Source organism: Bufo bufo, chromosome 4, assembly GCF_905171765.1.
Source record: "Bufo bufo chromosome 4, aBufBuf1.1, whole genome shotgun sequence".
NCBI lineage: Eukaryota > Metazoa > Chordata > Amphibia > Anura > Bufonidae > Bufo > Bufo bufo.
The window spans coordinates 624619518-624636499 of record NC_053392.1 but is presented as its reverse complement, the minus strand read 5'-3'; the positions used below and the strand labels follow the sequence as shown (position 1 = coordinate 624636499).

The following is a 16982-nucleotide window of genomic DNA, read 5'->3' as shown; positions in this document are numbered from 1 at the left end:
ACCCATAAAGGAAACTAGTATTTTATTATAATCTGACCTCAGGGGGCGCTGCTTCAATATAAACTACCCATAAACTAAACCAGTATTTTATTATAATCTGACCATCAAGGGGCGCTGCTTCAATATAAACTACCCATAAAGGAAACCAGTATTTTATTATAATCTGACCATCAGGGGGCGCTGCTTCAATATAAACTACCCATAAAGGAAACTAGTATTTTATTATAATCTGACCATCAGGGGGCGCTGCTTCAATATAAACTACCCATAAAGGAAACCAGTATTTTAATATAATCTGACCATCAGGGGGCGCTGCTTCAATATAAACTACCCATAAACGAAACCAGTATTTTATTATAATCTGACCATCAGGGGGCGCTGCTTCAATATAAACTATCCATAAACTAAACCAGTATTTTATTATAATCTGACCATCAGGGGGCGCTGCTTCAATATAAACTACCCATAAAGGAAACTAGTATTTTATTATAATCTGACCACAAGGGGGCGCTGCTTCAATATAAACTACCCATAAAGGAAACCAGTATTTTATTATAATCTGACCATCAGGGGGCGCTGCTTCAATATAAACTACCCATAAAGGAAACCAGTATTTTATTATAATCTGACCATCAGGGGGCGCTGCTTCAATATAAACTACCCATAAAGGAAACTAGTATTTTATTATAATCTGACCATCAGGGGGCGCTGCTTCAATATAAACTACCCATAAAGGAAACTAGTATTTTATTATAATCTGACCACAAGGGGGCGCTGCTTCAATATAAACTACCCATAAAGGAAACCAGTATTTTATTATAATCTGACCATCAGGGGGCGCTGCTTCAATATAAACTACCCATAAAGGAAACTAGTATTTTATTATAATCTGACCACAAGGGGGCGCTGCTTCAATATAAACTACCCATAAAGGAAACCAGTATTTTATTATAATCTGACCATCAGGGGGCGCTGCTTCAATATAAACTACCCATAAACGAAACCAGTATTTTATTATAATCTGACCACAGGGGGCGCTGCTTCAATATAAACTACCCATAAAGGAAACCAGTATTTTATTATAATCTGACCACAAGGGGGCGCTGCTTCAATATAAACTACCCATAAAGGAAACTAGTATTTTATTAAAATCTGACCATCAGGGGGCGCTGCTTCAATATAAACTACCCATAAAGGAAACTAGTATTTTATTATAATCTGACCACAAGGGGGCGCTGCTTCAATATAAACTACCCATAAAGGAAACTAGTATTTTATTATAATCTGACCACAAGGGGGCGCTGCTTCAATATAAACTACCCATAAAGGAAACTAGTATTTTATTATAATCTGACCAACAGGGGGCGCTGCTTCAATATAAACTACCCATAAAGGAAACCAGCATTTTATTATAATCTGACCACAAGGGGGCGCTGCTTCAATATAAACTACCCATAAACTAAACTAGTATTTTATTATAATCTGACCATCAGGGGGCGCTGCTTCAATATAAACTACCCACAAAGGAAACCAGTATTTTATTATAATCTGACCATCAGGGGGCGCTGCTTCAATATAAACTATCCATAAAGGAAACCAGTATTTTATTATAATCTGACCAACAGGGGGCGCTGCTTCAATATAAACTACCCATAAAGGAAACTAGTATTTTATTATAATCTGACCATCAGGGGGCGCTGCCTCAATATAAACTATCCAAAAAAGGAAACCAGCATTTTATTATAATCTGACCACAAGGGGGCGCTGCTTCAATATAAACTACCCATAAACTAAACCAGTATTTTATTATAATCTGACCATCAGGGGGCGCTGCCTCAATATAAACTACCCATAAACTAAACTAGTATTTTACAGTATTTTATTATAATCTGACCATCAGGGGGCGCTGCTTCAATATAAACTACCCACAAAGGAAACCAGTATTTTTTCCCAATCTGACCATCAGGGGGTTCTGCTCAATATAAACTGTCTATCAACTAAACTAGTATTTTATCATTATCTGACCACAAGGGGGCGCTGCTTAAATATAAACTATCCATACCCTAAACTAGTATTTCACAGTATTGTATAATAATCTGACTATTAGGGAGCGCTGCTTCAATATAAATTAGCCATAAAGTAAACTAGTTTTTTTAAATAATATTTTTAAATCTTCTCCAGGAAGCCATAAAGGTCTAACCTTGCAGGAGGATTCACGTATCATTCTGCATCCTGAGAAATCTTGGCGGCGGGATCATGGAGGTCACATGACTGCGCAGCGCCGGCTATTGTTAGTCTATTTGTTACAGTGCGGAGTGAACACATCAGAGAATCCAGATAAGCGGAGAAGGGGCCGGAGTGCCCCCCATGTTTACCCGCTCCTCTCTGTGTTTACACGCTGATAAGCTGCCTGATAATCCGCAGCACGGGCGCCATATGCTGCCTGCGCCGCGCTCATGGAAAACCGTTTTATCTGAGCGGCTCTGATAAGTCAGTGCTTACTGCACAAGGCGAGGAGAGAAAATTAGGAGGATTATCGCGTACATGACGCGGCTAACGAGCGACGCCCCCGCTCCTCGCAGCACCACGGTTACATAGCTTCATAGGTTTTCATTGCTGTATCTGGTCCCGGGAAAGCTGGGTGGCAATTACACAAAATCCTGAATGGTAAACAGACTGACCTGATTAACCATTCAGGAGGTAGGAAAAGCTGGGTGACATCTAGGAGCTTTAATGCGTGTAGCATCAACTGTCACCCAGCTTTTCTAGAGCCCTGACTGGTCATGTGGTGATCGGGGAGAGGACTAGGCCCATATACCGATCAGGACTGTAGAAAAGCTGGGTGGCAGTCCCTTTAACAGCAGCCATATTGGAGGACACCTGATGTTACCTTTTCTGGTCAGCAGGTTCTGCCGCGCTCTGACAAAGGCCAGGATATCTGCGTCAGTCTGGCTGTCGCCTGTGAGCGGGATGGGGGTGTCTGCGCAGCGGGAAGCCCTGAAACGACCACACAATACGACAGAAGAGTCATTTATATACGGAGAAGGTTACATGTTACACTGGTTTTTATATGAAGGTCACCTTTCAACATCATATTGTTCTAAAGTCAAAATTCTGTGCTGATTAATATCATAAAATCCTTAGTGGATGGGGCTGATTTTTCAGTTAAAGAGCTGAAAATCCAACTTCTTATAAAAGTACATGATAGAACTAAAATTGCAGCCACCACTAGGGGAGCTCGCTGAAGACTTAATAATCTGTATGTCGTGAGCTCCCCCTAGTGGTGGTTGTATAATCTGTATGTAGTGAGCTCCCTCCAGTGGTGGCTGTATGATCTGTATGTAGTGAGCTCCCTCTAGTGGTGGCTGTATAATCTGTATGTAGTGAGTTCCCTCTAGTGGTGGCTGTATAATCTGTATGTGGTGAGCTCCCTCTAGTGGTGGCTGTATAATCTGTATGCAGTGAGCTCCCTCTAGTGATGACTGTATAATCTGTATGTAGTGAGCTCCCTCTAGTGGTGACTGTATAATCTGTATGTAGTGAGCTCCCTCTAGTGGTGACTGTATAATCTGTATGTAGTGAGCTCCCTCTAGTGGTGACTGTATAATCTGTATGTAGTGAGCTCCCTCTAGTGGTGACTGTATAATCTGTATGTAGTGAGCTCCCTCTAGTGGTGGCTGTATAATCTGTATGTAGTGAGCTCCCTCTAGTGGTGGCTGTATAATCTGTATGTAGTGAGCTCCCTCTAGTGGTGGCTGTATGATCTGTATGTAGTGAGCTCCCTCCAGTGGTGGCTGTATAATCGGTATGTCGTGAGCTCTTCCTAGTGGTGGCTGTATAATCTGTATGCAGTGAGCTCCCTCTAGTGGTGACTGTATAATCTGTATGTAGTGAGCTCCCCCTAGTGGTGGTTGTATAAACTGTATGTAGTGAGCTCCCTCTAGTGGTGGCTGTTTAATCTGTATGTAATGAGCTCCCTCTAGTGGTGACTGTATAATCTGTATGTAATGAGCTCCCTCTAGTGGTGGCTGTATAATCTGTATGTAGTGAGATCCCTCTAGTGGTGGCTGTATAATCTGTATGTAGTGAGCTCCCTCTAGTGGTGGCTGTATAATCTGTATGTAGTGAGCTTCCTCTAGTGGTGGCTGTATAAGCTGTATGTAGTGCGCTCTCTCTAGTAGTGGCTGTATAATCTGTATGTAGTGAGATCACCCTAGTGGTGGCTGTATAATCTGTATGTAGTGAGCTCCCTCTAGTGGTGGCTGTATAATCTGTATGTAGTGAGCTCCCCCTAGTGGTGGTTGTATAAGCTGTATGTAGTGAGCTCCCTCTAGTGGTGGCTGTATAATCTGTATGTAGTGAGATCCCTCTAGTGGTGGCTGTATAATCTGTATGTAGTGAGCTTCCTCTAGTGGTGGCTGTATAAACTGTATGTAGTGCGCTCTCTCTAGTAGTGGCTGTATAATCTGTATGTAGTGAGATCACCCTAGTGGTGGCTGTATAATCTGTATGTAGTGAGCTCCCTCTAGTGGTGGCTGTATAATCTGTATGTAGTGAGATCCCTCTAGTGGTGGCTGTATAATCTGTATGTAGTGAGCTCCCTCTAGTGGTGGCTGTATAATCTGTATGTATTGAGCTCCCCCTAGTGGTGGCTGTATAATCTGTATGTAGTGAGCTCCCCCTAGTGGTGGATGTATAATCTGCATGTAGTGAGCTCCCCCTAGTGGTGGCCGTATAATCTGTATGTAGTGAGCTCCCTCTAGTGGTGGCTGTATAATCTGTATGTAGTGAGCTCCCTCTAGTGGTGGCTGTATAAACTGTATGTAGTGAGCTCCCTCTAGTGGTGGCTGTATAATCTGTATGTAGTGAGCTCCCTCTAGTGGTGGCTGTATAATCTGTATGTAGTGAGCTCCCTCTAGTGGTGGCTGTATGATCTGTATGTAGTGAGCTCCCTCTTGTGGTGGCTGTATAATCTGTATGTAGTGAGCTCCCCCTAGTGGTGGCCGTATAATCTGTATGTAGTGAGCTCCCCCTAGTGGTGGCTGTATAATCTGTATGTAGTGAGCTCTCTCTAGTGGTGGCTGTATAATCTGTATGCAGTGAGATCCCTCTAGTGGCAGCTGTATAATCTGTATGTAGCGAGCTCCCTCTAGTGGTGGCTGTATAATCTGTATGTAGTGAGCTCCCTCTAGTGGTGACTGTATAATCTGTATGTAGTGAGCTCCCCCTAGTGGTGGCTGTATAATCTATATGTAGTAAGCTCCCCCTAGTGGTGGCTGTATAATCTGTATATAGTGAGTATGTATCAGAATCAGCATCTTTAAAACAAAGACTGACCGTGGACTTGTAAACTGAGATATAAAGAGTTGTTTAAAGCAGTGTTTCCCAACCAGCGTGCCTCCAGCTGTTGCAAAACTACAACTCCCAGCATGCCCGGACTGCATTTGGCTGTGCGGGCATGCTGGGAGGTGTAGTTTTGCAACAGCTGGAGGCACACTGGTTGGGAAACACTGGTTTAAAGGGTTCTTGCCTCTACAGTTGTGCTGTAGGTGACATGAAGGACCTCTGTGGTCACTGACCACTGTGTCACCTCCAAGTGACTAGCTGCAAAGAAACAGCTAAAGCAGTGTGAGGTCTCTGCAAATAGCCCCTTGTATCTCAGCTTACTGGATGTCTGTATGACCTCTTCTAGTTAACTGCACTCACAGGTGATTCTTTAGGCTGTGAGCAAAGTCAGATTTTAGCACAGAGTGAGATCTGTGCACTTGGGATGATGGGATTGAGGTTTAGTTCCAGATGATGGGACAGAGGTTTGGTTCCAGACGATGGGACTGAGGTTTGGTTTCGGATGATAGGACTGTGGATTAGTTCTGGATGATGGGACTGAGGTTTGGTTCCAGATGATGGGACTGAGGTTTGGTTCCAGAAGATGGGACTGAGGTTTGGTTCCAGAAGATGGGACTGTGGATTAGTTCTGGATGATGGGACTGAGGAACAGCCCCTTGTATCTCAGTTTACAGGATGTCTGTATGACCTCTTCTGGTTAACTGCTCACAGCCTATAGAATCACCTGTGAGTGCAGAGTCAGATTTTAGCACAGAGTGAGATCTGTGCACTTGGGATGATGGGATTTAGGTTTAGTTGCAGATGATGGGACAGAGGTTTGGTTCCAGAAGATGGGACTCAGGTTTGGTTCCAGATGATGGGACAGAGGTTTGGTTCCAGAAGATGGGACTCAGGTTTGGTTCCAGATGATGGGACTGAGGTTTGGTTCCAGATGATGGGACTAAGATTTGGCTCAGGATGATGGGACTGAGGTTTGGTTCCAGATGATGGGACTGAGGTTTGGTTCCAGAAGATGGGACTGACGTTTGGTTCCAGATGATGGGACTGACGTTTGGTTCCAGATGATGGGACTGACGTTTGGTTCCAGATGATGGGACTGAGGTTTGGTTCCAGAAGATGGTACTGACGTTTGGTTCCAGATGATGGGACTGACGTTTGGTTCCAGATGATGGGACTGACGTTTGGTTCCAGATGATGGGACTGACGTTTGGTTCCAGATGATGGGACTGACGTTTGGTTCCAGATGATGGGACTGACGTTTGGTTCCAGATGATGGGACTGACGTTTGGTTCCAGATGATGGGACTGACGTTTGGTTCCAGATGATGGGACTGACGTTTGGTTCCAGATGATGGGACTGACGTTTGGTTCCAGATGATGGGACTGACGTTTGGTTCCAGATGATGGGACTGACGTTTGGTTCCAGATGATGGGACTGACGTTTGGTTCCAGATGATGGGACTGACGTTTGGTTCCAGATGATGGGACTGACGTTTGGTTCCAGATGATGGGACTGACGTTTGGTTCCAGATGATGGGACTGACGTTTGGTTCCAGATGATGGGACTGACGTTTGGTTCCAGATGATGGGACTGAGGTTTGGTTCCAGATGATGGGACTGAGGTTTGGTTCCAGATGATGGGACTGAGGTTTGGTTCCAGGTGATGGGACTGAGGTTTGGTTCCAGATGATGGGACTGAGGTTTGGTTCCAGATGATGGGACTGAGGTTTGGTTCCAGATGATGGGACTGAGGTTTGGCTCCGGATGATGGGACTGAGGTTTGGCTCCGGATGATGGGACTGAGGTTTGGCTCTAGATGATGGAATTTAAGTTTGGTTCCGGGTGATGGGGCTGAGGACTGGTTCCAGATGATGGGACTGAGTTTTGGTTCCAGATGATGGGACTGAGGTTTAGTTCCAGAAGATGGGACCAAGGTTTGGATCCAGATGATGGGACTGAGGTTTGGTTCCGGAGGATAGGACTGTGGATTAGTTCTGGATGATGGGACTGAGGGTTGGTTCCAGATGATAGGACTGAGGAACAGCCCCTTGTATCTCAGCTTATAGGAAGTCTGTATGACCTCTTCTGGTTAAATGCACTCACAGATGATTCTATAGGCTGTGAGCAGAGTCAGATTTTTGCACAGAGTGAGATCTGTGCACTTGGGATGATGGGATTGAGGATTAGTTCCAGATGATGGGACTGAGGTTTGGTTCCAGAAGATGGGACAGAGGTTTAGTTCCAGAAGATGGGACAGAGGTTTGGTTCCAGAAGATGGGACTGAGGTTTGGTTCGAGATGATGGGACTGAGGTTTGGTTCGAGATAATGGGACTGAGGTTTGGTTCGAGATGATGGGACTGATGTTTGGTTCCAGATGATGGGACTGAGGTTTGGTTCCAGATGATGGGACTGAGGTTTGGTTCCAGATGATGGGACTGAGGTTTGGTTCCAGATGATGGGACTGAGGTTTGGTTCCAGATGATGGGACTGAGGTTTGGTTCCAGATGATGGGACTGAGGTTTGGTTCCAGATGATGGGATGGGGGTTTGGCTCCAGATGATGGGATGGAGGTTTGGCTCCAGATGATGGGACTGACGTTTGGTTCCAGATGATGGGACTGATGTTTGGTTCCAGATGATGGGACTGACGTTTAGTTTCAGATAATGGGACTGAAATTTGGTTCCAGATGATGGGATGGAGGTTTGGCTCCGGATAATGAGACTGAGGATTGGTTCCGGATGATGGGACTGAGGTTTGGCTCCGGCCTCCACCTATTGACTCCATCATAGAAGGCGGAGTGGCAGTAGAAGCAGGGTGTCAGGTTTATGTTATCTGTGGGTACAGGGTAGAGGCAGTGGAGTCTGCTCTTACCTTTCGCCTGTCGCCGGCCTCTGGATGCTCCTGGGGCGGCTGCTGTTGGCTGGATCGGCGTTATCTGAAATACTGTAGAAGGTGAAGAGTCAGAGGCTGAAAAGTGTGAAATTCCACATGTCGCGGGCGGAGTAAATAAGTGAGGTCGTCCAGGTGTCAGCAGAATCATTAGATTACTGATCCCCATGTACATTCCTATCAACTGTCTGCCTATAGCCTCCAGCTGCATCAGCACCTGCAGTACCTGACATTAGCCACTGGGTGGCAGGAGAGGTCCACTCTAATCTATAGATTACTCACTATTATCTCGGCCTCCCCTGTGCCCAACGTTTCCCTCCCGGGGTGTTCAGGGCGTTGGAAAACCAGGAAGAGGGGGTCATAAAAATTATGAATGCAGCTCTGGATGCAACTTGAGTAAATGAATTGTGAAAGCAGCGCTGGAAGTGATTTGTGTATAAACATTACAAAAGCAGCTCTGGCTGTGGCTAGAGTATACGAATTATAAATGGTTTGTACAAGCTGTAAAATGCAGTTCTCAATTTAACTGGCACATAAGGGTAAAGAATGCAGCTCTGGATGTGCTTGGAGTATTGTAATAATAAATCCAGATCTGGATGTGAACGGAGTATTACAATTACGAGCACAGCTTTACATAAAGGATTATTGGCATTAAGGATGCAGCTTTGGATGTTACTGGATTTAAAGTACTATTGCTGCAGAGTTGGATATAACTAGTGTAATCGAATTATGAATGCAGCTTTGGATGTGACAAGAGTATTAGAATTATAAATACAGCTTTGGATGTTACTGTACTATTGGTACTATCACTGCAACTTTGGATGTAACTAGTGTAATAGAAATATTAATACAGCTTCAGATGTGACCGGAGTATTAGAATTATAAATGCAGCTCTGTATGCGAGCATTAGAATTATGAATGTAGCACTGGATGTGACCGGAGTACTAGAATTATAAATGCAGCTTTGGATGTTACTGGATTATCGGTACTATCACTGTAACTTTATATGTAACTTGTGCAATAGAAATATTAATACAGCTTCAGATGTGTTCAGAGTATTAGATTTATTAATGCAGCTCTGAAAGTGACCAGGGTATTAGAATTATAATACAGCTTCAGATGTGACAGGAGTATAAGAATAATTAATGCAGCTTCAGATGTGACCGGAGAATTAGTATTATAAATGCAGCCTTGGATGTTACTGGATTATTGGCACTATGACTGCAACTTTGGATGAAACTAGTGCAATGGAAATATTAATACAGCTTCAGATGTGAACGGAGTATTAGATTTATAAATTCAGCTCTGGATGTGATTGGAGTATCAGCATTATGAATGCAGCATTGGGTGTGACTGGATGATTGTACTATGAATGCAGCTATGGATGTGGATGTGACTAAAGAATTAGAATACTAAATGCAGTTTTGATGCGACTAGAGTATTAGAATACTGAATGCAGCTTTGGATGTTATTGGAGTATTATAATACTAAATGCAGTTTTGATGCGACTAGAGTATTAGAATATTGAATGCAGCTTTGGATGTGATTGGAGTATTAGAATACTGAAAGCAGCTTTGGATGTGATTGGAGTATTAGAATACTGAATGCGGTGTGGATGTGATTGGAGTATTATAATACTGAATGCAGCTTTGGATGTGATTGGAGTATTAGAATACTGAATGCAGCTTTGGATGTTATTGGAGTATTAGAATACTGAATGTGGTGTGGATGTGATTGGAGTATTATAATACTGAATGCAGCTTTGGATGTTATTGGAGTATTATAATACTAAATGCCGTTTTGATGCGACTAGAATATTAGAATACTGAATGCAGCTTTGGATGTGATTGGAGTATTAGAATACTAAATGCAGTTTTGATGCGACTAGAGTATTAGAATACTGAATGCAGTGTGGATGTGATTGGAGTATTATAATACTGAATGCAGCTTTGGATGTGATTGGAGTATTAGAATACTGACTGCAGTTTGGATATCAGTGGAGAATGACTCAGGATGTAGCGCAGGTTCCAGCAGTGAGAGGCGAGGTTCAGATGTGCAGCTCTGTACCCCGCGGCCTCAGTAGTACAGATAGTGATTTCTATGAGGGAGGCAGATATACGAGACGCGAGGCCTGCCCACAATAGGCGAGCGGCCGCTGGCGGATTATATGGATAAAGCGTAAGGACGCTATGAAATGTTAGCTAATTAACACCACGGCTGGGAGCGAGCAGGAGCACTTTCCTGAGGAATCCCCCAGGCTCCGCTGAGGCTTGTACTCCACATCTGCTAAGCTCATCTGCTGTGGTGAGGCTGTATGCGGAGGTCGCTCTGCTATGAACATACCGCCACCATAATGGAAGCAGCAGATATGTAACATGGGAGAGTGCAGGATATAGGGGGGCTCATGGTCTACTCCCCCATAAAGGAGGTGCAGGGCGGCGCCCCAATGTCTACATGTCCCTGTACACAGGGAGAAGAACGTGCAAAGTCTAAGAAACTGCAGGATTCATGACGACACTCCCCATAAAATCCTCTGTGCTGCTGCTGCCGGGAACCCCCCGCCATGTGGTGACACCCCAACCCCTCATGCCCAAGAGTGAAAGCCATGTCAGTGCTCACCCCGCAATCCCAAAGGAAATAATAATACAGGGCACCGCGAACACCGCAGAGGCTATGGGCACAGAATCATGGGCAACAAAAGCCCCAACCATCTCACACCTCTCTATAAAAAGTACTTACCTTTCCTATAGGTATGAAAGAATACCGCAAACTTAAACCGACACCGTAATAAGACTGATATAAAGACTGACTAGCCAAAGAACCGCCAAACCCCCATCCCCCTCCCCCCGGTCAATCACCATTACGTAGTATTATAGTAGTTATATTCCTGTACATAGGAGCAGTATTATAGTAGTTATATTCTTGTACATAAGAGCAGTATTATAGTAGTTATATTCCTGTACATAGGAGCAGTATTATAGTATTTATATTCCTGTACATAGGAGCAGTACTATAGTAGTTATATTCCTGTACATAGGAGCAGTATTATAGTAGTTATATTCTTGTACATAGGAGCAGTATTATAGTAGTTATATTCTTGTACATAGGACGCAGTATTATAGTAGTTATATTCTTGTACATAGGAGCAGTATTATAGTAGTTATATTCTTGTACATAGGAGCAGTATTATAGTAGTTATATTCTTGTACATAGGAGCAGTATTATAGTAGTTATATTCTTGTACATAGGAGTAGTATTATAGTAGTTATATTCTAGTACATAGGAGCAGTATTATAGTAGTTATATTCTTGTATATAGGAGCAGTATTATAGTAGTTATATTCTTGTACATAGGAGCAGTATTATAGTAGTTATATTCTTATACATAGGAGCAGTATTATAGTAGTTATATTCTTGTACATAGGAGCAGTATTATAGTAGTTATATTCTTGTACATAGGAGCAGTATTATAGTAGTTATATTCTTGTACATAGGAGCAGTATTATAGTAGTTATATTCTTGTACATAGGAGCAGTATTATAGTAGTTATATTCTTGTACATAGGAGCAGTATTATAGTACTTATATTCTTGTACATAGGAGCAGTATTATAGTAGTTATATTCTTGTACATAGGAGGCAGTATTATAGTAGTTATATTCTTGTACATAGGAGCAGTATTATAGTAGTTATATTCTTGTACATAGGAGCAGTATTATAGTAGTTATATTCCTGTACATAGGAGCAGTATTATAGTAGTTATATTCTTGTACATAGGAGCAGTATTATAGTAGATATATTCTTGTATATAGGAGCAGTATTATAGTAGTTATATTCTTGTACATAGGAGCAGTATTATAGTAGTTATATTCTTGTACATAGGAGGCAGTATTATAGTAGTTATATTCTTGTATATAGGAGCAGTATTATAGTAGTTATATTCTTGTACATAGGAGCAGTATTATAGTAGTTATATTCTTGTACATAGGAGCAGTATTATAGTAGTTATATTCTTGTACATAGGAGGCAGTATTATAGTACTTATATTCTTGTACATAGGAGCAGTATTATAGTAGTTATATTCTTGTACATAGGAGCAGTATTATAGTAGTTATATTCCTGTACATAGGAGCAGTATTATAGTAGTTATATCCTTGTACATAGGAGGCAGTATTATAGTAGTTATATTCTTGTACATAGGAGAAGTATTATAGTAGTTATATTCTTGTACATAGGAGCAGTATTATAGTAGTTATATTCTTGTACATAGGAGCAGTATTATAGTAGTTATATTCTTGTACATAGGAGGCAGTATTATAGTAGTTATATTCTTGTACATAGCAGTAGTATTATAGTAGTTATATTCTTGTACATAGGAGCAGTATTATAGTAGTTATATTCTTGTACATAGGAGCAGTATAATAGTAGTTATATTCTTGTACATAGGAGGCAGTATTATAGTAGTTATATTCTTGTACATAGGAGGCAGTATTATAGTACTTATATTCTTGTACATAGGAGCAGTATTATAGTAGTTATATTCTTGTACATAGGAGCAGTATTATAGTAGTTATATTCCTGTACATAGGAGCAGTATTATAGTAGTTATATCCTTGTACATAGGAGGCAGTATTATAGTAGTTATATTCTTGTACATAGGAGAAGTATTATAGTAGTTATATTCTTGTACATAGGAGCAGTATTATAGTAGTTATATTCTTGTACATAGGAGCAGTATTATAGTAGTTATATTCTTGTACATAGGAGGCAGTATTATAGTAGTTATATTCTTGTACATAGCAGTAGTATTATAGTAGTTATATTCTTGTACATAGGAGCAGTATTATAGTAGTTATATCCTTGTACATAGGAGGCAGTATTATAGTAGTTATATTCTTGTACATAGGAGGCAGTATTATAGTAGTTATATTCTTGTATATAGGAGCAGTATTATAGTAGTTATATTCTTGTACATAGGAGCAGTATTATAGTAGTTATATTCTTGTACATAGGAGCAGTATTATAGTAGTTATATTCATGTATATAGGAGCAGTATTATAGTAGTTATATTCTTGTACATAGGAGCAGTATTATAGTAGTTATATTCTTGTACATAGGAGCAGTATTATAGTAGTTATATTCTTGTACATAGGAGCAGTATTATAGTAGTTATATTCTTGTACATAGGAGGCAGTATTATAGTACTTATATTCTTGTACATAGGAGCAGTATTATAGTAGTTATATTCTTGTACATAGGAGCAGTATTATAGTAGTTATATTCCTGTACATAGGAGCAGTATTATAGTAGTTATATTCTTGTACATAGGGGGAGTATTATAGTAGTTATATTCTTGTACATAGGAACAGTATTATAGTAGTTATATTCCTGTACATAGGAGCAGTATTATAGTAGTTATATTCTTGTACATAGGAGCAGTATTATAGTAGTTATATCCTTGTACATAGGAGGCAGTATTATAGTAGTTATATTCTTGTACATAGGAGAAGTATTATAGTAGTTATATTCTTGTACATAGGAGCAGTATTATAGTAGTTATATTCTTGTACATAGGAGCAGTATTATAGTAGTTATATTCTTGTACATAGGAGGCAGTATTATAGTAGTTATATTCTTGTACATAGCAGTAGTATTATAGTAGTTATATTCTTGTACATAGGAGGCAGTATTATAGTAGTTATATTCTTGTACATAGGAGCAGTATTATAGTAGTTATATTCTTGTACATAGGAGCAGTATTATAGTAGTTATATTCTTGTACATAGGAGCAGTATTATAGTAGTTATATTCCTCTACATAGGAGCAGTATTATAGTAGTTATATTCTTGTACATAGGAAGCAGTATTATAGTAGTTATATTCTTGTACATAGGAGCAGTATTATAGTAGTTATATTCTTGTACATAGGAGGCAGTATTATAGTAGTTATATTCTTGTACATAGGAGGCAGTATTATAGTAGTTATATTCTTGTACATAGGAGCAGTATTATAGTAGTTATATTCTGGTATATAGGAGCAGTATTATAGTAGTTATATTCTTGTACATAGGAGCAGTATTATAGTAGTTATACTATTCTTGTACATAGGAGCAGTATTATAGTAGCTATATTCTTGTACATAGGAGGCAGTATTATAGTAGTTATATTCTTGTACATAGGAGGCAGTATTATAGTAGTTATATTCTTGTACATAGGAGAGGTATTATAGTAGTTATATTCTTGTACATAGGAGGCAGTATTATAGTAGTGATATCCTTGCACATAGGAGCAGTATTATAGTAGTTATATTCTTGTACATAGGAGAGGTATTATAGTAGTTATATTCTTGTACATAGGAGGCAGTATTATAGTAGTGATATCCTTGCACATAGGAGCAGTATTATAGTAGTTATATTCTTGTACATAGGAGCAGTATTATAGTAGTTATATTCTTATACAGAGGAGCAGTATTATAGTAGTTATATTCTTGTACATAGGAGCAGTATTATAGTAGTTATATTCTTGTACATAGGAGCAGTATTATAGTAGTTATATTCTTGTACATAGGAGCAGTATTATAGTAGTTATATTCTTGTACATAGGAGCAGTATTATAGTAGTTATATTCTTGTACATAGGAGGCAGTATTATAGTAGTTATATTCTTGTACATAGGAGGCAGTATTATAGTAGTTATATTCTTGTACATAGGAGGCAGTATTATAGTAGTTATATTCTTGTACATAGGAGCAGTATTATAGTAGTTATATTCTTGTACATAGGAGCAGTATTATAGTAGTTATATTCTTGTACATAGGAGCAGTATTATAGTAGTTATATTCTTGTACATAGGAGCAGTATTATAGTAGTTATATTCTTGTACATAGGAGCAGTATTATAGTAGTTATATTCTTGTACATAGGAGGCAGTATTATAGTAGTTATATTCTTGTACATAGGAGGCAGTATTATAGTAGTTATATTCTTGTACATAGGAGGCAGTATTATAGTAGTTATATTCTTGTACATAGGAGCAGTATTATAGTAGTTATATTCTTGTACATAGGAGCAGTATTATAGTAGTTATATTCTTGTACATAGGAGGCAGTATTATAGTAGTGATATCCTTGCACATAGGAGCAGTATTATAGTAGTTATATTCTTGTACATAGGAGAGGTATTATAGTAGTTATATTCTTGTACATAGGAGGCAGTATTATAGTAGTTATATTCTTGTACATAGGAGGCAGTATTATAGTAGTTATATTCTTGTACATAGGAGGCAGTATTATAGTAGTTATATTCTTGTACATAGGAGCAGTATTATAGTAGTTATATTCTTGTACATAGGAGCAGTATTATAGTAGTTATATTCTTGTACATAGGAGCAGTATTATAGTAGTTATATTCTTGTACATGGGAGCAGTATTATAGTAGTTATATTCTTGTACATAGGAGCAGTATTATAGTAGTTATATTCTTGTACATGGGAGCAGTATTATAGTAGTTATATTCTTGTATATGGTGGGTATGATTATAGTTGTTATACTCTAGTGAGGAATTTAGTTATGTGCAAAGGTCAAGGTTTTATATATAATTTTTTCATAATGTTTTATTTAATTTGTATCATGTCAAATAATTAACTACTTCCAGCTGCTCGGTTCTCCTCACTAGTTCCGAGTATCCAGGGGTCTTCATCATGAAGCGATGCAGAATTGGTGAGATTTGCAGGCTGTGTTGTAAACAGCTGCCGCTATCCATATACAGTATGACTGGGCATGAATGTAGACGCTGGCACCATGAGAAGTTGCACCCGCTGTGCCATTTCATCCTTCTGTATAATATGGATTCAAGGGCCAAGAGAGAAAATGTGCAGGTTTATCACTATTCATAAAGGCAGAGCTTGTGATAAGTTTATAACAATTATTGTGATGATTTTATTTTCAAGAACCAGGAACTAAATCCTGAATGGGACCAGGACTACAGGCGCCGGGGGGAGCTTTGATGGTACTGGTAATATGGTCATAGGTGGTCTAACACTTTGGCATTATTCTTCTAATAGCCGTTATGGCTGGTTGCAGGTGATGTATGCTGCTGAGTACCTGTGTACGTGCTGCAGGAGAGGTGACTGAGCACTGCGCGCGTCTACGTCTGGCGGATTCTGCTGGAAGAGAAGAAAAATGATAAAACAATCAGTTACTATGAGTCGTCTGATGAATAAGGCAGCACGTGTGCTTATCTCAGGTAGGGTTAAAGGGGTTTTCTGAGATTTAAATACTGATCTCCTATTCTCTGGATAGGTCATCAGTATGTGATCGGTGGGGGTCCGACACCCAGGACCTCCGCCGATCAGCTGTTTCTTGAAGGCAGCGGCGCTCGCAGCAGCCCAGCGATGTCATCATAAATCGTCCACGTGGCGTCGGAGCTGCTCAGCCCCATTGTAATGAATGGAGGTGAGTGCGATACCAAGCACGGCCACTATACAATGTACGGCGCTGTACTTGGTGAGCACGGAGAAGGCCACGGCTCTCACAGGAGCACCAATGCCGCCTATCCATCACTAGAGATCAGCGGTGACATCACTGAGAATGCCGCCTATCCATCACTAGAGATCAGCGGTGACATCACTGAGAATGCCGCCTATCCATCACTAGAGATCAGCGGTGACATCACTGAGAATGCCGCCTATCCATCACTAGAGATCAGCGGTGACATCACTGAGAATGCAGCCTATCCATCACTAGAGATCAGCGG

The 16982-nt window shown here is 40.3% G+C and overlaps 1 protein-coding gene across 4 annotated transcripts in view; it reads right to left on the bottom strand.

The window, feature by feature from the left end:
• KIF6 (kinesin family member 6) overlaps window positions 1-16982 on the bottom strand; it is a 180154-nt gene that overhangs the window by 11672 nt on the left and 151500 nt on the right. For 3 of the 4 annotated variants that reach the window (XM_040430763.1, XM_040430764.1, XM_040430766.1), the window contains 3 exons: window positions 16331-16392; window positions 8218-8289; window positions 2891-2997 (listed from right to left, as the gene is read on the bottom strand). In XM_040430763.1, coding sequence (XP_040286697.1) covers window positions 2891-2997; window positions 8218-8289; window positions 16331-16392 — 241 coding nt within the window. The remainder of the gene's footprint in view (window positions 1-2890; window positions 2998-8217; window positions 8290-16330; window positions 16393-16982) is intronic. The other variant, XM_040430765.1, reaches the window with a different exon arrangement.